The sequence below is a fragment of the Nothobranchius furzeri genome, chromosome 8, assembly GCF_043380555.1.
Source record: "Nothobranchius furzeri strain GRZ-AD chromosome 8, NfurGRZ-RIMD1, whole genome shotgun sequence".
Lineage (NCBI taxonomy): Eukaryota > Metazoa > Chordata > Actinopteri > Cyprinodontiformes > Nothobranchiidae > Nothobranchius > Nothobranchius furzeri.
In genome coordinates, this window is record NC_091748.1 from 54,435,734 (window position 1) to 54,461,218 (window position 25,485).

General features: G+C 42.4%; 1 protein-coding gene across 1 annotated transcript in view; it reads left to right on the forward strand.

The window, feature by feature from the left end:
* The first annotated feature begins 669 nt into the window (after positions 1–669).
* The window catches only part of trabd2b (TraB domain containing 2B), a 101,933-nt gene continuing 77,117 nt past the window's right edge, over positions 670–25,485 (forward strand). The window contains exons 1-2 of the mRNA XM_015971420.3: positions 670–971; positions 3,131–3,700. Of these exons, the coding sequence (XP_015826906.1) occupies positions 861–971; positions 3,131–3,700 (681 nt within the window). The 5' untranslated portion in view covers positions 670–860. The remainder of the gene's footprint in view (positions 972–3,130; positions 3,701–25,485) is intronic.

Here is a 25,485-nt window from a genome sequence, read left to right on the forward strand (position 1 = left end):
ATTTACATCTTTAAAATGACTCTGCTGAAAATAAGGCTAAACAAACCTCTCATCTGTCGCTGCGCTGATTTCCATCTGCCCCGCAGGCTCTGCCTCTCTTTTCCCCAAAGAGGAGCTGCACACACAGTCGTCCATATGATTAATACAAGAAAAATCTCTAAACCGGTTGGAACAGATGTTGCAGACTCTTGTTTAGAAACAAACACAAGCCTTTAAACATCTTAGAGAATTTAACACGTAAGACAATTAAAACCACGTCAACACAATCAGAGGATAATTATGTTGAAATGAAATCAGCCTGTAGGGTGAAGTACTTCTGACTTCTTTTAGAGGCTTCTCTTGACAACCCTGACATCTCAGTCTGAACCTGCAGCCACTTCTCTCTAAAGTGGTTAAAGTTGTGCGCACTGAGGTGGAAAGGGGGGCGCTCACACCGTCCCACCTCTCTCTCTCTCTCTCTCTCTCTCTCTCTCTCTCTCTCTCTCTCTCTCTCTCTCTCTCTCTCTCTCTCTCTCTCTCTCTCTCTCTCTCTCTCTCTCTCTCTCTCTCTCTCTCTCTTTCATATGAAACTCTAACGTCTTCAGAGCCAAACTCTCCATAGAAGTTTAAGCTCCAGCTTCAGAAGTGCGCAGGGGAGTCGAGGAGGACACGAAAGACTGCAAAGACGAAACTAAAACAAACCCAAGAGAGGCGGAGTGCGTCAGGGAATGGCGAGGAGGCGGAATGGTCCCCCAGCCGAGTTGCACATGTGAGCCCGGAGGCCACCGGTAGCGCTTCTCTAACTTCAAAAGGAGAGAAGAAGGAGACAGAGGTTGACTGAGAGCAGCGGACCATCTCAAGTGTCCTGTCACCTCGTCAAGATGATGTTCCTGCCAGTTTTCAGCTGGGTCCTTCTGAGTGGAGTCCTGAGCGTGGCACCATGGGGCGCACAGCGCGCGGGCGGACCAAGGCAGTGCGACGCACCAAAGGCGGTGAGTCTTTAGGCTTTTTTAAGTGTAAGCTTTTTCTATAGGGTGTTTTCTTCTTAAAAGTTAAATCATGTGCTTACCTTATTGGGTTTTTTGGAGCTCAGAAAACTTTCCCGTTACACTTGTCATCATGACTTGCGCAGATTGTCTTTCTTTCTTTCTTTCTTTCTTTATTGCACAAACACTAATCAGACTCGTGTTCATTTACAGCGTGAATGATGGCATCATTAAATGTAGATTACCAAAACAATTTGATCATTTATTTATCTGGTTAAAATGCTTCTACAATAAATTGTATTATTTCCTCATAACAACTTATAAGTAAGTGCGCACCTAGCCGAATCCTTATTTATTATTATAATTTTGATCTTTTCCATTCATTATTTATTATTATTATTTATTAATCGGGCCTAATTATGAGGATGTCCTGACATTTGAAGGTACATGTTATTTTTTAAACAGAAATTTAAAACAGTGCACGCGCGTCTGGATCCAGTCTTTTATTATGGAGAAAGCCAAGAAAAACTGTGCGCGCTCGCCAACTTTATGGCTATTTATGTGACAAAGTGGGGAACACCCACGGCTGACTTAACTTCATTTGGAAAAGTTTCATTGACCTACAGAAGCGGCCGTGTTTCAGCACAGCACGTGCCCTAATAAAACCCATATCGGACATAATGAGAAAACAAACCATCCTGGACTCAGCCAGGGAGTAAAGAGCAGAGACAAATCCAGACCGCATCGCGCTCTCCCGGTGACACTGCTCAGCCAGAAGCAGGTGGATGCTGCTTCGACTGTTTTGATTTGAACCTTCAGGACATTTATACCAAATAATGTCCTGAAAGGATCTGCGGTCAGAGATGAGCGAAGACTGCTTCTCGCTTCATGTGATTCGTATGCGTCAGTGCAGCGCTCTCTGTTAAGCATTAAAGGGTAATTACCTCCATAAAAAGACGCACCGCGCGGCTCTCCAGTCAGCAGAGAGGATCTCAGTCTCTCTCATCAGGACTTAGAAGATCATCACTCACAACCACACTTTCCATTCTGGAAGGTCCTCCTTCATGGCTGGGAGGCCTGAGAGCGCATTTGGTGCAGACATGACCCAATTTCCTCTTCTCAGAACGCGGCTGCAAAGTTCTCCCGTCGGTCTGTCTGCAGCACGAGAGCCGATTTCAAAGAAAACTTTAAAAATCTGCTCAGTTTAAACATTTCAGCTTATCTGCAAAGACCCATAAGCTGCGGTTATGAAATTATGTAGGCTAAACATTTGCATTTAGATTTCAGAGGGGCCGGCTGTGCCAGGAAAAAAGTCCAACATTGCAACGAAAGAGTCGAGAGAAGACTTCACTCACTTTCGGCTGCTATTTGAAATTATAAAGGCAAGTTTGGCTGTGTGGATTATGACTGATGCACACTTGGATGGAGTCTTGATTTAATTTCAAGAGGTAAACATTTACTAAGAATAACTTTATTTTATTATAATGGGTTTCATCCCTCCCTGATTAAGTTGCATCTCGGCAGCCAGGAGTTTGATATTGTTTAGAGAAGCAAATTCTTTCTCGTATTCGAATAATGCCAGTATCAAAAGCCGTAGCACTTTGGTTGAGAACACTAAACAAGAAACAGATTTAAAATTCAACAGAACTTAGTTTAAAACGGCTGATTATTTCATTTCCATGTGACACTGCTTTGATTGAATATAATAGATAAATGCATCCTGTTGCACAAGCCACAGGAAAACACAACACTATATTTAAGATTGTCAGCATTGTGAAGACAAACTGAAGGATCACTGTGAGGTCAGCACAGAGAGCAGGTTTCTTTCAGGTTTTTATGAGCTCCAGTATATTTGCACTGCTGCCTTGAAAATGTTTCCCAGGCTGAAAGAGGCTTTGGCAACCGAGGTGCACCTCAATAATACACGGGGGTCTGTTTACAGCCTGGAAGGTCCCACTATAAACTCCCAGCCGGCCATAAAGGCCCGCATCAAACAGAATTCATATTTCTGCCGTCATCTTTAAATCATACTTCAGGTTTTAACTTGCTGACCTGAGCCAGTAAACCACAGCAGACAAATAAAGAGTCCACTTCAGCTTTAATGCCACAGCTGAGCTGCTCTAAGGTGACAATTTTAATTCTGATTTCCTTTCCCTGTTTTACAGCAAAGTGACCTCAACTCTTTCCTGTGGAGAGTAAACCGTGCACCTCCTCATCTACCATCTTACTTGTTTGGCACCATCCATGTTCCCTACACCCGGGTCTGGGACTACATTCCTGTCAACTCCAAACAGGCTTTCCACAGCAGCAGTAATGTTTTCTTTGAATTGGACCTGACTGACCCACTTACCATCTCCAAACTGACCAGCTGCCAACTGCTTCCGCACGGAGAGAACCTGCAGACTCTGCTACCTCGAGACCTGTATCGCCGCCTCAAACGCCACCTGGACTACGTGAAACATATGATGCCCCACTGGATGACTGCAGACCAGAGAGGCCGTGGCCTGTATGCTGACTACCTATTTAATGCAATTGCAGGGAACTGGGAGAGGAAGAGGCCTGTGTGGGTGATGCTGATGGTTAACTCACTGACAGAATGGGATGTACGTTCCAGAGGGACACCGGTGCTAGACTTGTTTTTGGCTCAAGAAGCAGAGCGAATGGGGAAGAGGACAGGAGCAGTAGAGCGGGTGGAGGAACAATGCCACCCCCTAAATGGGCTCAACTTCTCTCAGGTAAGAGTGGGATCACTTTTCTTGGGGCGACGGTGGCACAGGAGTCAAGTGCTCGGCACATAACTGGAAGGTTGCAGGTTCGAGCCTTGCTCAGTCTGTCACTATCGTTGTGTCCTTGGGCAAGACACTACCTTTCTCAGTGGCCTAGTGGTAGAGTGTCCGCCCTGAGACTGGGAGATCAGGGGTTCGGTTCCTGGTCGGGTCATACCAAAGACTTTGAAAAAATGGGACCCAATGCCTCCCTGCTTGACACTCAGCATTAAGGGGTTGGATTGGGGGGTAAAACCACCAAATAGTTTCTGAGCGCGGCTGTGTCTGCAGCTCACCGCTCCCCCAGGGGATGGGTCAAATGCGGAGAACAAATTTCGCACACACACCTGTGTGTGTGACAACTAATGGGACTTTAACTTTAACTCACCTTGCCTGCTGGTGGTGTTCGAAGGGACCGGTGGTGCCTGTGTACGGCAGACCTGCCTCTGCCAGTGTGCCGCGGGGCAGGTGTGACTATGTGTAGCTCATCCCCACCTGTGTGTGAATGGGTGAATGACTGATTGTGTTGTAAAGCTCCTTGGAGGGTCCCAGGACTTTAGAAGGTGCTATATCAAATATAGGCTACTTACCATTTTCTGCTTGAAGCAAAATAACTCTGGAAAGATTTACGGTCTATACTTGCACAGATTTTTGGAGATGCACCCCAACAAATAAGACAACCGACACCCACATCGCGTCAGTCAGCATGCCAGCAATAAAATTTAATTATTTAGTATTTTCACTATTTGTTAACTTTTGTTTTCTTATTTATTGACTTTCATTTATTAATTATAAGCTCTTTGGAAATGCTTTCTGAAAAAGTTAGGAAATAGTCAAAAGATAGATTAGGTTAATAAATAAAATGGATTACAGTAATAAATGAGATGGACAATGGATTGATCTTGTGGAGATTTTCAACGTTCATAAAACCAAATAAACAATGTATAGAAGAAGGTAGCAGCAGCAATGGAACAGCAGTTTCTAATTATTTTATTTACATAATAACAATTAACAGACAGAATAGTGTACAAGTGTTGGTTTTCTTTGCAACAGTTACAGATGAAAGGTGATCCCACGTTGTCCCGATTTGTCACAGCGGCGATTCGAGCATCCGTAGGTTGCACGAAAGTCAGGCATGTTGACCCTCGAGCTTCACAATTAATAAAGGTGTATTTCTGCAAACATGAATCCAGAAATGTTCTGTTTTAATATATCCCAATATAAGTTTTATGTAACAAACCAAGATGCTTAAAATTCACGGACAATTTAGCATTCATGTATTTAAAATAAAACGAGCGACTCCCACTGAGATAAATAGTCAACTTTGTTTTGCTGAGCAGTGCACCCACCGTAGCCTCGTCATCTGTAAGCCAAATTAGATAGCTAATAAATACAGAAACATCCACAAACACAGTCATTTACACAACTGTTGAGCTGTTGTTAAGTCGTTATTGGTTTTGTAGAACCACATAAAACATCGATTGTGGTCTCAACCTGAATAACATGCACATAGCCTAGGCGGGACACATGGTTCACAAATTAAGTCACATTCAAAAGCAAAAGCGTTAATTTCAACATGTGCAAGTATGTTGTCTCAAGCCCATGTGTTCTAAGGTTTGTCACAAGGCAAACCGCTAGTGACCGGGTTAAAATGAAACTGTGGGATCCCGAGAATAAAGGTTTTCGCTTATGCAGCAACCACTTCATATCAGGTACTTAAACCAACGTTTCCTCAACTGTGTGTGGTATTTATTTTAAATGCTTTTATTACGATTCTTAGTGGGCTTCCTAAACTTATTTTGGCGTGGCTTTTTCTGTCTAATTACTCATAGCAACAAGTAAACGTCACGTAAAACGTTGCCTCGTGATTTCTGCGTGCTGCCGTTTACGTGTTTTATGATCACAGCAATTAACCGGCTAAGCTGTATTTCATTTTTAAGCAATGGCTGATCAATTGTCAGATCACACATAAAAATCACTTTGGATTGCTATTTTCTGTCTCACCGAGACAGATCTCAGACAGATCCTGAGACGCTCCTGCCTGACATTTTTATTTAAAAAAAGTCAGACTAGTGATTTCTCTTGGCGTTCAGTTTGTACATTCAAACAGCACAGCACTCTATTTAAACTTCTTACATGTAAATCTGTTATTTGTTTTTGTTTAATCAGTTTTATAAATTATAAATGTCAGAGCATCTCAAATCCGGTAAGAGGTCCGCTCCGACAGCTTCTGGCATTTTTAAAAAGTATCGCAGGGGCACAGTAAGGGTCGGAGATGTTTAGTCTATTTAATTTCTGACTATATAAAGCGATTTCTTCTGTTTTAAAGTGTGAAGTAAACTCCGGCGAAGTAAAATCCAAGCCGATCCCGTTCATTTTGCTTACCTTTGTTGCCTGCCAACATGACGTCTACTCTCTGAGAGTCACGTGACGTCCGGAGCTCAATATACATACGTATGATTGACCCCCTTCAGCCCCTTTTGGGGGGGGGGGGGGGTCCACTGGATGCTCCTCCCCAAAAAATTAGAACATCTGAGAAAAAACAAAATGAGAAGGAAGAAGTGTTTAAAATGTTTGTGCATGGATACAGTTTTATGGCTGTAGATGATCCTCTAGCTCACTAAAACAAGCAAGAGCACAATGGCCTTCTAGAGTCCTAGAAGCCCCAAGACACCTTACAACACACACACACACACACACACACACACACACACACACACACACACACACACACACACACACACACACACACACACACACACACACGCACGCACCCACGCACGCACGCACGCACGCACACACGCACACACACACACACACACACACACACTCCCTGGTCTGGTAGTGATGAGCTACATTGTAGCCACAGCTGCCCTGGGGTGCACTGACAGAGGCAAGGCTGCAGAGCACAGGCGCCACTGGTCCCTCTGACAATTAGTGTTAAGTGTTATGCCGAAGGACACAACAAGGTAGTCGGGATTGATCCTACAACCCTCTGATTACTGGACAACCCACTGTATTGCTGCACAGGTGAAAGGAGCCGAGAGCTCTTCTTTTTTGCTGCTGCCAAGTGGTTTCTTCACTCTCTTTGGGCTTGGAAAACTGAATGAGACATGCTAATTAGTTAATGAGCAAAACACAAGGGAATTCATCCAGCCTAATGATGATAAAGAAAGAGCGGAATTTGTGTTTGGACAGAATCAAATTGAGGCATCTCAATATGACACGACCGATGCAAACTGTGGGAGGTCATGGAAAAGAGACGAGGCTTGACAGCACAGACAGAGATGCTCTGCTATATAAACACTCAGCTTAGCATGCACAGTATCAGTTGCAAAACGCCACCCTGTGGCCATGCTAAACTCAATACAGGCCCTGCAACCAAATCTGTGTGGAACGGGGGGTGGGTGGTGGGTTTTGGAGTCCACGTGACAGCACAGAGGGCTTTGCAGCTAATTTGAGAGGCAGCCGGTTTCGGCTCTCTCCACTTTCATCAGTACCTCCTAACTATGCTGTCAAAATGGCACTGCATGCTCTGCACATGCCAAGGAGCTTTGCTGCTCCTAGAAATAAGCTCTGCAAGGCAAACAGTTTTAAATACTAATACCTTTTGATGGGCTTTGTGCTGATGGATTGTAGACAAGCAATTTTTATCTTCTGTCTTTAGCTGCATTTTAGCTGTATTTTTAACAATCATCCTGTATTTTCAATCCCTTATGGTCCTGTATTTTTTTGCTCACATTCTTCTGCGAAAAGGCAGAATGTACTATTCTTTTATGAGCTTTAATATTTTCACAAGCCAGGTGTTCAAGTTCAGATAAGAGTTTTATTGACTATTAAAAATAAAAAGACCCAGAAAAGATGGATAGCTTGAAATTCACCCAACTCATGCACACACAACGGCAAACTTCTGAGCCTCCGGCCCCCTTGACTCCAGATATGTATAAGAACAATTCAGAGAAAGTGACATGGAAACCATTATTCTCAATTACAATAATGTGTGGTTTAATCTGAACACCATGGCTGATTGGACCCCTCCACGCTTGACTGTAGCAGTGATGAGGTCAGGAGGATGGATGGACCTGGAGTCAAAGGGAAATTACGTGGGAGCACAGGAGAGAGAAGTGAAACAGCAGAGAGAGAAAGTCAAAAGGCAGACACTGACTGGGGGATGGATCGGGCATAGAGGCAGCTGTGAGGCTGAAAATGGGAGACCGATGTGGATCGTTGCACTGCTAACACTAATCTGAAACACGAGTAAAGGAAGAGCTGAATTTGGAAGGATTCCAACTTTGCAGTAATTTTTTTGTTCCCAATAAAAGGAAGCTCCATAACACATCCTGCAATTATGATGGCTCATGGAAGCTTTTAAATGACGGCAAACTCGTCTGCAGGAGGTCGCATCTTGACCTGCTGATGTCTCTGCAAAACCAAACAAAGCACTGAGTGACGAGTTTGGCAGAGGTTTACCCAGCTCCAGCGTTTGACTGTTTCCAGGAGATCCATGACCTCAGAGAAAATAGTGCTTAGTGAAAAATGAGGTACAGCATAACTGGATCGTGTCTGGAGGAGCGCAACAGGGCAGACAGGTTTGCAATCAGGGAGGGATCAAGAGATATTCCGTGTTCCAGAACCCTCTTTTTGTTCAACTTCTGTTTAAGTTCTGATCATCAGAGCTCTTTCTCTGGTCTTGTCTGATCACAAAGAGGTGTGAATGTTTCTGTGAGAAGTGGTCTAGAGGCGGTGGAGGCAAAGGCAGGTCATGGTGCATGTTCTTCTCCAGTTCTCAGAAGGCTGATGTAGCTTGACAGCTGGGCAGGAGCCGCCAGCACCAAACGCTTTGAGCACAGATTGGAAAAGGCTGGAGAAAGTTTGGATAGATCACAGAGAACAAGCTGCAAGTATCCCCTTAAACGTTTTCTTTCCCCACAAGGGTGGATCGTTAAAGTGCCATCGTGAGTTATTAACAAAAAGCATCCATCATCGGTATAACATTTTCAAAGATACAACATATTTTTGGATCACTTGTCCTGTAAGTCTTAAAACAGTCGTGTTTTAGAATCTGGGCACGCACAACAACCTGATGGTGCTGTACAATGGCCGTTTTTATCCCAGTACTTTCATTATTCACAATGTTCTTCATCTAAAAATCCCAACCAACCCCATGAGAAACCTGCAAGGAGCTCTGTTCTTCAAGCGTCACATTCCCTGCAAATACACACCCATATTTATTTTCCCAGGGTCACATTTCAGCTGAGGCCAGCGGCCCATGTCAGGGAGAAATTACGTCATATCGGTGGCGCCTTTCTCCTGGGCAGAGGTCAAGGGTCACGGCAGGAAGTGGTGGTGGAGCCACGAGCAGCGGAGCAGTAAGGAGACTGGCAGTCTGCAGGGGTCATGTCTGGGCACATGTGAGCAGGCCTACAGCACCAAAGCTGACAGAGCAGTAAGCTTCACCTCTGACCAGGCAGAAGGTCCATCTGCTACCTTCTGGTTTACTGATGCTGGACTCAACCCAGTCAGCCCAGTAGATGGAGACGCCTTGAACATTGTTAAACATGCAGAGGGTCTTGTTTTGTTTTTCCTTAAAGGGATACTTAGCAACATTTTCCTCATTTAAAAAATGTCCGTGAGCCAGTATTTGCTAAATTACCCTTTTGTGGGGAATTGAAAGGCTACCCAGCTTCTATCGCTCCCTGTGGCCAGAACATTGCACTTGCAACTCCAGACTGGCGGCCGCTCTGTTGGGACTTAGAAATAATTGCGCTGACATACTTGGTGCTGCACTCGGGTTATGTTTCCTACATATTTTAGATCATGAACACAGCTGATTTGTTTAGTTTAGTGATGAACCACCCCTCTAGACACTAAGGAAGGCTGGGAGACATTTCAGCTGTTAGATTATGGTGTTAAAAAGAAGAGCGCACAGCGAGAAGATACGTTTTGCTTTCAGTTCTGCAAATGGACACTAGGGGATGCTAAAAACAAGCCAAAACGGTTTAGTCTCCCTTTAAACTGACATCTGGCTACAGCCTTTTGGTCACATTGAGGCTGTTTGATAATGACCGTGGGGAAAACCGATCATTGTATGTTATTAATTTGCAAATTGATGATGTTTATTTTCTATCATTTGCACAGGAAAACCTGTGTCACTAGGAAATGAGAACAGCTTAGCCTGATTTTTGTCCTTCTGTGCCAAAGATATTCCCTCCAAACTAAATAATCAGTGTTTTCCATACACCACCATTGCTTTAATTATATTAAATGTAATTTATGTCTGGGTTGTCTGTTCAGATTGAAGCCACTAAAATGCATGTCCCTAAAGAGTCAGCTATTTAAAAACAGCACAAGCAAAACTCCGGCATATTCAGAGGTGAAAGTCCTCCATGGTTTGGATCTAGAGGTTTTTGGCGTTTCATGTGCGTTTATGGGAAGCGGATCATATAATATTAAGAGCTCATATTTGTACACGTCTCCAGAGGCTGGGGTGCTGTAGCTTTGGAAAACACCATAAAAAAACCCTAACTAAGACTCTCGTGTGTCTTATCAAATCATGGCTCGTCTTTGTTGAATTTTATTCACCCAAACAGGAAATATTTAAGGGAGGAATTGAATAACATCAAAATTTGCCCATATCTAAATATTTACATAGACTCACGGGTGTTGACCTGTGGGTTTGAAGGGAAGGAAGGGGGGTGCCAATATTCTGACTGATGGAAAAAAATGATTCTTGTTTCCTCTGAAAACGTTTTTGGATTCCTGCGTTTTGGTTCCTTCTTTCCTCTCTGACATGACCCAAGGCTCTTGTTGATGCATCACTGCTCATCTGTGTACACACACACACACACACACACACGCACGCACGCACGCACGCACACACACACACACACACACACACACACACACACACACACACACACACACACACACACACGCACGCACGCACGCACGCACGCATGCACGCACACACACACACACACACACACACCAACAAAGAGTGGAAACGAGTCTTGCAGACAAGAAGAAGGGGATTACCTTTAAAATATCTTGATGATGTCTGCTACCTCTTTAAGTGTGACATCTGAGGGCGTCTGAGATCAAACCTGCAATTACCTGTGCAAATATGTGGAAAACTGCAAGGTAAAACATATCAGGGCAGTCATCTGGTCCCACTGGCAGGCAGACGGCAGTTCCACTGTTGCACTAATGACTTAATAGCCCCTTTAATGACCAAATAGCTCGCTGCCATCCAGAAGCACTTAGACAATTATGCAATAGCCAGAGCTCTGCAGGCTCCATGCTCGACTGAGAGGAGTACAGGGGCATGGTGCACTTGACCACAAAATAAATGACAATAAATTAAAATTATTGAGAAAGCACGTTTCTTTTATGGAGTCCACTTCCAAGCATGGGACAAGAATTTTTGGAAAGAAGCACGTTTTTTTTTTTTTTTTTTACTGGAAAGTCTTAAGTATACTCCAGCTAAGTTGGAAAAAGGTGACACTCCAAAAATAATAGATTATCCTGAGTTGAGCTTTTATATTCTGCAAAGTCGCACCTTAGAATTTCTATTTTAGTTTCAGTCTAACCAAGAAGCCTGTAAAACTCACTGCAGTGTCTCTGCTCGGCATCCAGCTGGGGTCACGTCCCCTTTCGTCTGCGAGCACCTGCAAGACCTCAGGTAATGACTCCACCACATTGTCAGTGAGCCGAGTGCTGCGGAGGCTGTGAATTAAGTGTGGCAGGTCAGAGCGCTCTCCCATGCTTGTGTGTTCATTGTGCCAAATCCTTCCTCCCTCCTTCCTTCCTTCGCCCACAGAGGGAGAAGGAGAAGAAAGAGCGTTCCTCTCTGTGTAAACTGTGGGGATCTCACGTCACTCTTTGGATGCATCTTCACTCCACACACTTCTTCTGTGCAGATGAGAACTAAAGCTGCTGAGCACACCTACATTCAAGCTTCTTTGTAATTATTTAGTCATCCTTTTACAGTGGAAACTGAAGTAAATCAAAAGGTAATTGAGCGTGTTTTCCTGCAGGCGCGTAGTTTGGTTTTCCATGTTTTTTTTTTCTTTTTTTATTACATACAGTATTTTCTCATAGAAACACGACAAGGTGTGGAAAATTATACAAAGCTGGAAGTTGTGTTTAATGAAAGGGCAGGTAGTCTTAGCAAGGATGTCTTAGTTTGACCTAAGGTAGTCGGGGCCAGAGGCTGATTGATCACAGACAAGAATGCAACCGGCTGATTTCCTCAGAGACCCTCTTGGCCCCTCTGGAATGTTGTTGTCTTTTGGGACGTTTTTGTTTTATAACCTTTGTTTAACCAGTTTACCCTTTTGCTCCATACCAGGGCTTTGCAAGACCTAAGCTTCCTCATGGAAATAAAAAAGGAACGATTATCGTGGCTCCCTTTTAGACATATTTAGACTACAAAAATAAATTGTGTCTTTAAAAGTATCCTTTGTACATTTGTTCTGTGAAATCCTTCCGTTGTTTTGATTTTTCTTTAAACACATAGTAGAAGATTTGGTTTTACCTTATATTGCTGACAAGTTTCAGCTAATGCTGTAGCTTGGAAGGTGAAAACAAATCTTCTACTCTTTAAAAGCGGTTGTTGGTTTCAAGCGGTGAAAGAGAAAAGTTAAAAGAAACAAAAAAAGACATGTCCTCACCTTCATTCAATGAGACTGAAATGAAATAATCTGCTTCACCTTGACCAGGTCTGTCTGATTCATCAGACGCTTTCCTGACATTCATTTGATTTTCATATTGAGATAAAGCCTAAATGTACTAGTACTGAAACATTTGTGCTTGAGTTCCAGTTTATTCACGTGCAAATACTTTTATTAGCTGTCCTTTTCCAGTCAAACATTTACAAGGTTACTTGTGCAAAAAAATCATGATGAAAGTGACTGCTTTGTAACTGTATACTACCGTATTTTTCGGACTATAAGTCACACTTTTTTTCATAGTCTGGCTGGTCCTGCGACTTATATACCAAATGATGTATACCGCTCTGCTGCGGGCCGGCTCCGGCCCAGGAATGAGCTCCCCTGTCCCACTGGGAGGTGTTTCAAACACCACCATCCTCAGCTGGAGACCGTGGCGCGCTGCTGTGCATACCGCTGATGCAACAGTTGGTTGTTTATTCTGTTATTTGGTACTTTTCTTGCTATGTGAAACGCTTGGTCTCAGATTTTGTGAGAAAAATAATAAAATTTCCCCCCAAAATGCAACTTATAGTCCAGTATGACTTATACATGTTTTATTCTTCTTCATTAAACATTTTATGGCTGGTGCGACTTATACTCCGGAGTGACTTGTACTCCGGAAAATACGGTAGCATTACTAGTTACTACTACTTTAGGTATGGTTAAAAAAGCGGATGCAATGCAATACATGTAACCATGACATTCTAAAAATATAAATGATGTAATTATTTTTAGACTGATTGACTCCCAAGAAGCTTTATTATTTTTGGTTCATCTGTTTTTTCATCTGATGCTACAGACGTCTTCTTCAAAATGACCATTCCACATCACCACAAGAGCAGCTAAAGGCTTGTGACACAGCTGTGGCTTATTATGCTCAACAACAACTGTGTTAAGTGACAGAAGAGCCGTGCTAATAACTTGGTGTTTAGTTTGGATTACAGTTCATGTTGTCGTGTAAAACTCTTATGTTTAGTTGACCCATGCAGCCTGCTCCTCCACTGACCTCATAATTAAATGAAAGTGTCACATTATTACTCTCAGACTAAAAATAATTCAGCTGAAAACAAAGCTTTTAATCTAGCTCCTCATTAGATGGTCAGGATTGCCTGAGATTTTTAAACGTTTATCATTATTATCAAAAAATACTAGTCATTTGGGGTTGGGGTGTGTGAACATGGAATAATATTGTAAGAATGCAACGGCATGAATGCTTTTGGTGCAGGACAGTATGTGATGCAACTGGCTTCCTGGATTTACCCCCCCCCCCCCCACACACACACACACACACACACCGAATATTGTTACAGTTTTTCTCAGTTGCTTTGGTGCATTTCTCACAACAGAATTCAACTTTGCACAACAGTTAGTTCAACCTCCACAAGTTTTGAGAAAAGCCTTAATAGAGGTTCAATAGACTCAGTGTCACACTCTAATCAGCTCATGAATCCAAACACCTGCAAGGGTTCCTGAGTCTTTAGATGGTCTCTCAGCCTAGGATGAATTACTGAAATAGACTTTTGCAAAACATTTAATTTTTTCTAGTGTCACCTGCATTAGATTTGCTTGTGTTTATAGAATTGAATGGTAGATGTTAAATGGTTTGTATTTTCATAATGCCTTTTAGGGTCTTATAACTCCCAATGGTCATTTACCCAAGCACACACATTCACATGCTGGTGCACACTGACAGAAACAAGGCTGCCAAGCACTGGCATCACCGATCCCTCTGACCACCACCAGCAGGCGCGGAGGTGAGGTGTCTTGCCCAAGGACACAACGACTGCAACAGACTGAGTGGGAGCTGCAACCTTCTGGTTATGAGACTGGCACTAACTCCTCTGCAACCATCATCCCGGAATAAATAGAAAATCTTATACTTATCCCTTGGTAGGGAAATTTTGGTGTTGCAGCAGCAATTGCATTCACAAAAAGAGCAAAGAAGAATAAAAATTAAGACTAAAAGTATGTACACTGAACAAAAAATATTTTCTGTTTCCCACATGATGCATTTTTACATCTTAGGCAGAAAAGTTTAATTAAAACAGACATTTTGGTAACCGAGCATAACATGCTTTATATTCAGTCTCCCTCAAAATGAGAAGAACGAATGTTAAATGATCTTTTCACTTCATTTGAACTTTGTTGATCAATGCTAAGAAGTTTCACCCTGACTCAAAAACATAAAATAACCAGTCATAGCATTTTTCAGCTCTCAAAAAAGCTTTTGGCACCACTCTGGTGTGTTCACAGCCAACATTTGTTGTGACTCCCTTTGCACACCTCCTCTCAAACTGCTGAGGATCTGAGAGAAAATGGGAGGCAGGCAGCCAGGAAAGCAAGACAGGACATCAAGTCCGAAGTTAGGGTGATGGGAAAGAGGGGAGGAAGGGTCCCCGGCTAATAACAAGACATCAGATGTTCTGGTACAAAATGCAAACAATATTTTTGCAGTGGATAGATTACCCAAGGAGATAAGAAAAAACTCAAAACTTCTTAGGTCAGCATGTTGCCTTCTGTCCAAATGTTTTAAATTACGTCCCTGCGAGCTGTAAACTGTGTCCTTTAGCACAGAACAGTCAGGGCTGTAAGAATGTTACCTTGTATGTTAGCAAGATTTTAAAACCTATAAACTTGCATTGTGGTGCAGTTTGTTTAGGCTATTTTTCAAAAATTGTTATAAGCAGTGTGGTTAAAGGAAAAATGTTTAATTTCAACTGATTTAGCTGAATCTCAATAGCTTCGTCTCCACCACCGGAACTTCAGGGTAGATTTACAGGAACCTCCTGACATGTGTGTGTCTCCACCTGACCAGGCTGGCTGAACAGCCGTTTTCTGGGCTGTTTTCAGGAACCTTCTGAGTATCTGCTCAGGGGAAGATACGCCAAACGGCCTGGTGGAGTAGCTAAGCAGAACCTTTGGCTACCTCACGCTGATTGGTTGTAACTCGGTAGGAAATGACATCAGCAGACGTCGTCCAAATATACTGGCATTAGTAAAATTAGAAGAGTTGATGGTGAAGCAGAATGGAAGCAAAGGAAAATAATAAATAATGATGCACAGACTGCATTTCAAATTTAACTCCCGAAACACGGGGAAGTTCCCCCACAGCTGTTACTAAACTCCCAACAATGGAAAAAAATGGGAAAATTCCCTTACAGACTTAAATAACAATTATGTCACAGAACACTAAAAAATTACACTTTTTCTGGTCATTGAACACCACATTTTACATCACACAGCTGCTCTCGCCCTCTGAATGGATTAAATTAGGATATACTTCGACAGAATAAATGCTTTTAATGTATATTAATGTTACTGTGGACACGTTTTGGTGCTGATCAGTGACATCACTCACTGCCAAAGCAGTCTCAACATGCTGACGTTTGTGCAAGGTCTGAAAGAGATGGATTTGAATGGAAACATAACTGCTGAGAGGACTGGGACTTTCTATCTCCTGATCAATTTCCCCATAACAGGGACTACCCTGGAAGTCTGGTAATGGAAACACAGCTATTGTAAGGAGGTGTTCCATGGTCAGTGTTCTTGTTTGTTTGTGATTTATTTAATTGTGTGTAACTTGGTCTAACACTGCTGGCCTTGCGCTTGCCCTCTGTGTAACCCTGCTCGATTAGGCTGAGGCCCTGTGAACGCCCCATCATGCTGCAGACTATCAAGACATTTCCAATTCTTTATTGCAACTATGAAGCCTTCTTTCCACCAGACATGAAAGTATTGCAAAACGGTTGCAAAACATACTTTGTGGCAATTAGCCACTGTTTTAGTGAGTGCAGTTCCTGTCCACCGGCAGCAAAGTGTGACGTTTTGGATGCATCCCAGATGTAACGTGACACTACCATTACATTTTGAGTCTATTTTTACGCACTGTGCTTCCAAAACACGTCATTCGCAGTTCAGATTGGGCCAGACATGAAAGCAATGTAAAACATCTTGAAACTTTCAAAATAAAAGTCATGTGCTGATAAGCGTACGCCATTTCTTGTGAACCCCCCTGTAGTCGATAGTAAACAGAAGAGAAAATAAACCACAGGCCTTTTTGGATTCATGCAGCAGTCTTTTTCCTTGATTGTCATTGTGTGGACTTCTGAAATCACACGTGGTGTTGCAATTCTCCTTCAATTGTGACCTCACGGCATCAGCTGTGTGAAACTCTTTGAGTTCCGTTTTGCGTCTGCATCGCTCATGGTTTGAAGGGAGCTCGCAGATAAAATGCCACAATTACGTTACATGTTGCTTTCATGTTGGGAGGGTAGGACGCTTAAGTCAGGTATACTTATTTAAATAAAGATAAGAGGCTCAGGATTATGGTCTACATGTTTGCTGTAGGGATTGGCAAATTGAGTGCTTTAAGAGCTCAACATATATTACCTCTGCTTATGACCAATAAGCTGTGATACTCTATCTAAATATAGAATATCAGCCTGCCTGGTCTTTATTGTGCTTTAATCAGAAGATTCTAGGATTCTTTATTTATTAGGGGATTGTACACACTTCGTTTTGATTCAGAAAAGAGTCAGGTTTATAAAAGTAAGAATTTATTTTACCAACAATTAAAACATGACAAGTTAACTCGCATTTACTGTGATGGATGGAACTAGATGTGATGTATGAAACCTATGTGTGAATGCGGTGTCAGAACTTCCTTATCTAGGAGAGCTGAGTTCTGGATGCAAAATAATTTGATTTGCGTTAAGCTATGAAGGTGGTTGCTATCAAAACACATCAGACGCAATCTGTCATGTCTACTTCACCCGTTCTCGGAGACCCTCTTGGTCGATCCGAAGGTCAGAGAGGTCGGCTGACCTCTGGCACCGAAGGGCTGTAGAATACCGTGGCACCGACGCTTCAGTCCAGAGATGTCTTGGGTCACGACAGGCTGATGGAACCGCACGTCTGGGACTCTTAAGGAGTCTAAACAATATCAGCTTGTTCTGCAGGAATTGTTGTGGTATCAGCTTCGCAGGTGCAAAAAGATTTTGACGACGTGTCAAAAGCTTTGATGGTTAAAGAGGGTTTTGTTTCAGGTGGCCGGTCTGAAACTCTCTAGAACTGCTGAATCACCCAGAGTGATCCAGTATTAAGGATCTCATGTTATGATTTGCGTAGCCAACCAAAGGTTGTCAAGTTGGGGAATGGTTACCAAGACAACCTCAGAAACACGCCTTCTTTGATACGGAGGCTCTGACTAGGGTAAAAGAATATTTATGTGTCACGAGTTCAATTTAACCTTACTTGAGCTTGTGTGAGTGCAAATGGGGATGACCTTGTCATATCAACATGCTGAAACATATATCAATCAATGTAATCAAAACATAACATTCATTTCAAACTTCAATCATTGAGCACAGATTAATGAAACATTTGATTATATCATAATTGTTATAAGTAGCAATAAACAAACGTTTATTTAATGATTAGCTTATAAGTTGTAGAAGAAATTGATAATGATTTTAGGAAACCATTCTTGATTTAGCAACTGATCCGAGCTGGAGTGCTCCTCATATGGAGGTATGAAGACCTGAAAGATTGGACCTTGAGGAGAGAATGTTATTGTTGACATGTCGTTATCTGTGTTCAGCTGCAGAGACTCTGAGCTCCAGCTGGTGGGATGAAGGCAGGCCAATTTAAAGGGAACACATGCAGTCTTGTGTCTCCTTTTTGACCAGATGTTGAATAGATGTTGAATGGTCAAACTGCACCTAAAAACTGACCGTTGCTGGACGTTACATTGCTAAAGTGGGGTTGAAACATTGGATTAATGATCTACATTTATGAATAATTTGTGGATTTCTGTGTTGAATTAAATTTAAAGGATGGAAGAGGTAGAAATAGAAAACAGAAAATACTATAGTTTAAACTGGAAAAACAACAGGAAGCCTTTTTGCTTTTTAAAGTTTTGACCCCCCCAATCTCTCACCATGGTCAATCACACCTGTCACTCAGCAGGGCACATTTTCCAGCACAGTTCCTCTACCTTTCCCAAGGCATGCACTCTGCTGGCACCCACTGGAACAGTTTAACTATAATATCAAACATATGGCAAAGTTTATAGAGCTCAAATGAGATGAGAAATTAAATTTACTCACCAAGTTGCAGCAGAGCTGTGGTCTCTGAAGGGTGCCGTTGTTTTGGGGACACTAAGTGTGGGGCAGCTGTAATTAAAGCCACAGACGGAGTGGGATAAGAGATGGGACCTGGGGAGGACGGATCCTAGCTGGGAGAGAGGGTCTCTCAGTGGGTGGCTCTTGTCTCATTTTTCTTTCTCATGTCCTGTGGGTGTGCTCCATGTGACCGTGGGTAATTGGCCTGTGGTCACACCGGAGTTGTTCAAACAGATTAGCAGGGAAACATGTCAGCCTGGGGGAGTGTGGAGGTGAATGTGTGTGTCGTGGGATTCACAGATGTGGGATTGTGTGGGAAATGGTTTGATATTAATGGTGAGCAGGTGAGGCTTTTGACTTTGTCACGAAAAAAAAACATTCTGGACATATGGAGCTTGACAGAGGTCAGTTTAAGCTTTGTTAATCGACACAAACTGAATAATCCATAAAGATGATTGTGTAAAGGCTTGTTACACATTTAAAATATATATGTTAGCTGTTCACATCCAGCTGGGATGTGAATCAGCTGAATCCGAGACCATGGTCTTGAATCGGAAAGGGTAGAATGCCTTCTCCGGTTCAGGGGTGAGGTTCTGCCCTGAGAGGAGGAGTCTCTGTGTCTTGTTCACAAGTGAAGGACAGATGCAGCACAAGATCGATAGGAGTATTGGTGCTGCGTCTGCAGTGATGTGGGCGTTGTACCGGTATTTATTGGTGAAGGTGTCTGGACTCTCCCTTAGCAATGTGGGGAGAAGCTCAGAGAACCTTGGGCTAGAGCTCTTATCATCAACATGCATGAAGATAACCAAGTATCTCCTACATTCATCAGAGTCTAATGATTTATAGTCGAACGTTCAGTTCCTACTCAACATGAGTGTTGAATTTTTCAAGCATCAAAAACACAATTACAAAAAAAGCAATACATGAAATTACAACAGCAAGGTAAGAACATCATGAGATCAACAGGAAAAAAAGCCTGGAAAAAAGGTACATTTTAGTTCTGTAGCAAGCTCTTCCCATCGGATCTCCTCCAGTAGGCGGACCTCCTATCCTGGATCTTTTGGGCCATTCCCATCTGTACCGGGTCGGCCCGGGCCGGGTAGCGTAGGTTGTTTACATATCTGGGTGGCCTGGTATTTTTCCGGGCCAACCAAGGCTCATTCTCAGCCCTCTTCTTGAGGGGGTCTGCTTCAGGCCGACCAGGGCCAACACACCCACTGCTGACAGCAAATTCACACCTTCCATTAGAGCAAGCCTCTGAATGGTGGGTAGAATCAGCCCACATGGGCTTAAGACAAGGATGTGTGGAATCAACCGGGCCAGGCTGGGGCCGACTGGGGCTACCCGGCCCGGGCCGACCCGATACAGATGGGAAGGCCCATTTTATTTCCAGGGGACGGCTGACCAGTCACACTTTAGCAACGTCTATAATACACTCCAAAAACAATTGTGATTCAGTAGCTTCAGTTAACTTGATTTATACAGAAAAACAGAGAAAAGGGTACGGGAAACACACCTGAACCTCCTGAAGCCGCCGCCCCGAGCTCCTGCATACTTCATCTTAAAAACCCTGTATGGGCACCCCTCTTAGTAGATGAGTCATACCAAATCATATTTTAAATAAAAGCTCAGAGATGCAGGATTCCAAACAGGGAAAGGGAAATTGGAACAGAATAGCTTTTGTTCAAATGAAAAGAAAAGACAAGAATCTCCAGAAACACAGTGTCCAGGACTAAAACTTGTGAAAAACAACGTTGTTGTGTAATGATGCCTCAAATTGTCAACAGCAGCAACCTTTCTGATTTACTGTTTATTTTCATTTTGTTCTATAGGGTTAAAATCTGCAGGAATCCTTCATTTGAACTTGTCAAACTATTATTCATGTGACACAAAATGACATTCAATATAGAAAACTTGTGATTTCATTCAATCAAAAGCAACAGACAGCAAAAATAACCGTGTAGTTAAACTCCTGCTGAGCTCTCAGCTAAAGTCAGTTGTGAGAAAGTAAAGACTCAGCCGCACAAAGTGATTCATCCTGGAGCTCAGACAGACAATTAGAGATTGTAGAGAAGAAACACGAGCTAAAAAGAAATCTTATGGACACACTGCACAAGCCCATACACACACATGCGTTTACGTTGGCTTAGAAAAGAAGGTGTGTGAGGAGTAAGGACACACAGTTATTGGTTTCTGATGGTGCTGTCAGCTCTGTGCCAAACCACCTGCCTTCTTTTTGGCAGTAACAGCAGTTCATAATAAGCCATTAAGTGTGGGTAGTAATTACATTTTTTCTTGAAAGTACTCAAAAACTTTTTTCTAATCTGTATTACTAATCTCAACTAAAACTGTCTTTTGTTTATGGAAGGGTTTGGGCAAATTGATAACTATCTGAATCACCTTGTTTGTCTTCTGGGGAGACAAATACTATTACAACATATCACACAAGACATCAAGATCTGTTTTTACATTATAAGGGACCTATTATGCAAATCAAACTTTTGCATCTTTTTTTTGTTGCCATATGGGTCTACAAAACACTCCAAATGTAAAAAAAAAAAAAAAAAAAAACTTTTTTAAATGACTTGTTTTGAAAACTTTCCAGGTCAGATGGGAAATCTTGCAAAAGCTCTTATGATAAAATGTGCTGTTGATGTAAACAAACATAAAGACCAAAGAGGAGGTAGCATGCTTCCATCTCCTCACCTTCTGATTGGATACATGTACATTTAACAGGCTGCATGCTCGTTTTTCCACAAGGCACACACACACACACACACACACACACACACACACACACACACACACACACACACACACACACACACACACACACACACACACACACACACACACACACACACACACACACACTAGTGGTGGCTGGTGAATTTTGTTTTTGGTGAGGCGCATTTTTGTGTCAGTTTTCAGATGCGCTAATCACATATCACCACTAGGGGCGCAAACTAACCTTTATGTGTCACACACTTGAACTTGACGGACCGGTACCAGGTCCACGAGCACTCCCAGCAACAACGTTTTCCTATATCATCTTTAATATGCACCAATACGTGCAAACTGCACACATACTCATTCACAATGGAGGGATTTACTGGTAAGAAATGATATCCAGTAAGGAGTAAAGTATAGAGTCTGGTTCTGATAACTGCTCAAAGTTGTTGATATCATTGTGGCCAGATTGGAAACTTTGGTTTGTCTTTATCTTGGTTTGGACTTGACTCACGATTTATCTGGTGCTGCTCAGATATCACATACTTTCATACAACAAATCTAAACTAAAGGAGAAGTCACCATATTTTTGCAAGAGCGTTTCCTCTAATCAAATACGAAGTAAAAGTTACAGTGTCAAAAACTGGACTAGATTCTACCTACATGTTAGTCACATGTAGAAGAATAAAAAGGTGTGGAATAAAACTGTTTAATGTCTATTTTGAATCTAAATAAAGATGAAAAAAATGTTTTACTTGGGCAGCTTTTAGAGTTCAATATCTTAAATTACTATCTTTTAGTATCTTTCTGTTGACAAAGAAAAATTATAATAATTATAATAATTTTTTTTTATCAGTGATGAACAGTTTTGTTTTTTCAGTTACAGATGAAACATGGAAGAATCTGTTCTTCTTACTGAAGTTCCACATAAGCCACCAAACGTAACATGCTGATTACAGAAATCAAGCAAATGGTGGAGAGAAAATGAGATTATCGGGAGCAAAGATGACATGAGGTGGTCAAAAGTAGAAAGAAGTAATTAAAAAAGTGTAAGAACAAAGAAAAGGCTTTTCTAAATAAGACAATAAACAACTCTTGTTTTCTTTCATTTCAACTCCTGTATTTATCTTTCTGAGAGTTTAATGTGCCATGAAACATCTAGATTCACCCACGTACAGCCTGGGCTTCTTTTAGGCTGTTTCTGTGTTGATCCGAACCATTCCCAATGCTTGGCAGGAAAATTATCACATAAATATCCTGAAATGCTAGTAAGACTGCTCCTCGGAATTCTCCCTGATTTGGAATTTTGCATCGACATTTTTCCTGTTGCTTCAAATTATCCAAATCAGAAAAAGAGACTTAACTTTAGACAACCTGGAAACCTTTAGGACCAAAACGTTATTCAAAGCTTCTTCTTTTATTTTTGCAGATCACAAACATCAAAGTTAAACCCAGAAAAACGAAGTCTGTTTTGCTCCCGGATTTCAGTGCGTCTTGACTAGAAGTGACCTTAGAAGTTTTAGACTGCAAGGATGTGACTGCTTAGTAGGGATGGCTCCAGCTTTTGGGGATGGATTTTTCTTTTTGGGTTGTAGATGTTTCTTCTCCACTAAAGCTATTTTCTCACAAATCACATACTTATCTTGGACCTGCTGCAGCTACACTGGGGATTGTTTATGAAATCATTTTTAAGGATGTCTGGCTCAGGTTGGGTACCACTGCCCACCCAGGTGGACTTGCTGATTTGGCTCTCATAAGAAAAGGAAAAAAAAACACATTTTGTCTTCCAGAGAAACACAAATAAATTCCTTTTAATCAGCATTGAGTCCTTCAGGGGCTCATTTGGAAAGGATGTAACTGAATCTTTTGGTAACGTTATTCATAAGGTAAATGCGCTCTGGTAAATTTGATTCCTCTCCGTCCCACAGCTGGTTTTTGATACACACAAGGGTGATCTCTTGGTGGTTTAAACAAGGACACAATTATTCAAGATGCAAACATAAGAGGGCTCCGAAGCAGCGGGGGACGACGCTTTGCGAGTTGTAGAACTCACGCAGGATGGAAGCTATTTGAACAAATGATTAAATATAAATTCTGGTATCATGAGAGCTCCTTGGCTCACACTTCCTGTCTGTCCTGCTTCCTTACTGCTTTCCTGCAAGCATGCAGACTTCTGACACTCTGTGGAAGTGCTGAGCAGGGAGAGGTCCCGTGTTCAGCTTCTCTGAAAGGGGATCTAAACGGCCTGTTAACGAGAATGCCAAGCCTAACAGGGACTGACAGCTCATCGCAAGGAAAACTGTTGCATGCATACGTGTGTGCGTGTGTGTGTGTGTGTGTGTGGGGGGGGGGTCGTAGTGAGCCAAATATCTGTGTGCATTTATTGTGAGAGGGCAAACGCCCCACACCAAGACGTAATAACTCAGATTTTTTTTCATGGATGCATGCAAGGAATGTCCCAGCATAAACACACATGCACACAATCACACGCAGGCCACACATATGTCCATCAGTCAGCAATGATAATATTTAGGATTTTGATTGGAAATGTGAGGTATATGTGCCCTTCCCTCCTCAATTAGCTGCATCACGGCCTGAACCCGCAGCTTTCTCCGCTCCTCAGTCCTGTCTCAGATGGGAAGCAGATGGATGGTTGGGGTCGTGAAAGAGAGACACAATGGAAGGCACGAAGAGAAGTCAACCAAGCAGAGTTAGCTGAACTCAACTCAACTCAACTCAGCCTTTCTTTATAAAGCACCTTACAGGCATGAACATGCCACCAAGGTGCTGTACAACAAAAGAATGAAACAATAAAACATATAACGCCACAGACATAATTAAAACCACAAATAAGAATCACAAAATGTAAAACATTAACAATTGTTAACCCACAGAATTAAAAGCCAGATCATTAAAGGAGGTTTTCAGCCTCATTTTAAAAACTTCTACTGATGGAGAGCCCCTAATAGTTAGGGGCAGTGCGTTCCACAGTTTCAGACCCGCAACAGAGAACGCCCTGTCCCCTCTCAACTTCAATAGCCTTAGGAGCCACAAGCAGCAGCTGGTTCTCAGAGCGGAGTGACCGGGCCAGAACCTATGGCTGCAGCAACTCCATCAAATAGGTTGGAGCCACACCATTCAGCGCCTTAAACACCATTAAAAGAAGTTTAAAACAAATTCTAAAATCAACAGGCAACCAGTGGAGAGCAGCCAAAATGGGTGTCACGTGTTCATGCTTCCTTTTGTTGTCCAAGAATCTTGCTGCACACTGAAGGGTAAAAGGTCAGAGACGAAGACAAGTGAGGTTTAAAAAACAGACAAAAAGCTTAAGAGAAAGTGAAAGAGAGAGCCACATGCAGAGACAAGCAGAGATAAGAGCAGCAGAGGGATCAGACAGCCATTTTAGGATGAAAGGCATCCAACCAATCCTCTCAATGATAAACATGTGTCTGTGTCCTCCATCCCAATACTCCCGCTCTATTTATGTGAGGGAGTGAGTGACTGTTGTTAGATGTACTGATTCATGACACAGACCGTGCTGATGAAGATATACAGTGAGACATGCAACACCTCCGACACCGTTTTGGCAACAGCTGGGGAATCTTTCAGCAAGAGTGTCAGCTGACAAGAACCATGATAGCATCAGCACAGCAACAGAGTCAGGTCCAATAATGTCTCATCGTTTACTCTGCTCCTCATCTGGACTCAAACTACTTAAGAAGAAGCACATGAAAACAGTTCATCTACCCGGTGACAGATTCTTGCATTTAAAGGTGCATTATGTAGAAATGAAGTAAAAATGACATCCTGTCACATGTAATTACTAGGGCCAGGACTTTAACGCGTTAATTACGATTAATTAAATAGGAAAAAATAACGCGTTAAAAAAATTAACGCATTTAATCGCAGCTTGCATTTCAAGCACGGCGGAACCTTTGTCATTGCACGACTTTCTCATAGACTGAATATCACTGACGCACACAACAATGCACAGTGCTAATGGCTGCTAAAACGGAATAAAAACAGAAAGAAGTTGCCTTGCTTGGACTGATGCAGGATTTAGGAAACACGTCCGCCTCTTTTCTTAACTTGGAAAAAAAACTTCCAGACAACAACGGAGTCCGTGTCGCGGACATTTTTCAGAGATCGTCTCTGCTGCGGCTGCCCGGTGGCAACGGGAACTTTACAAAAG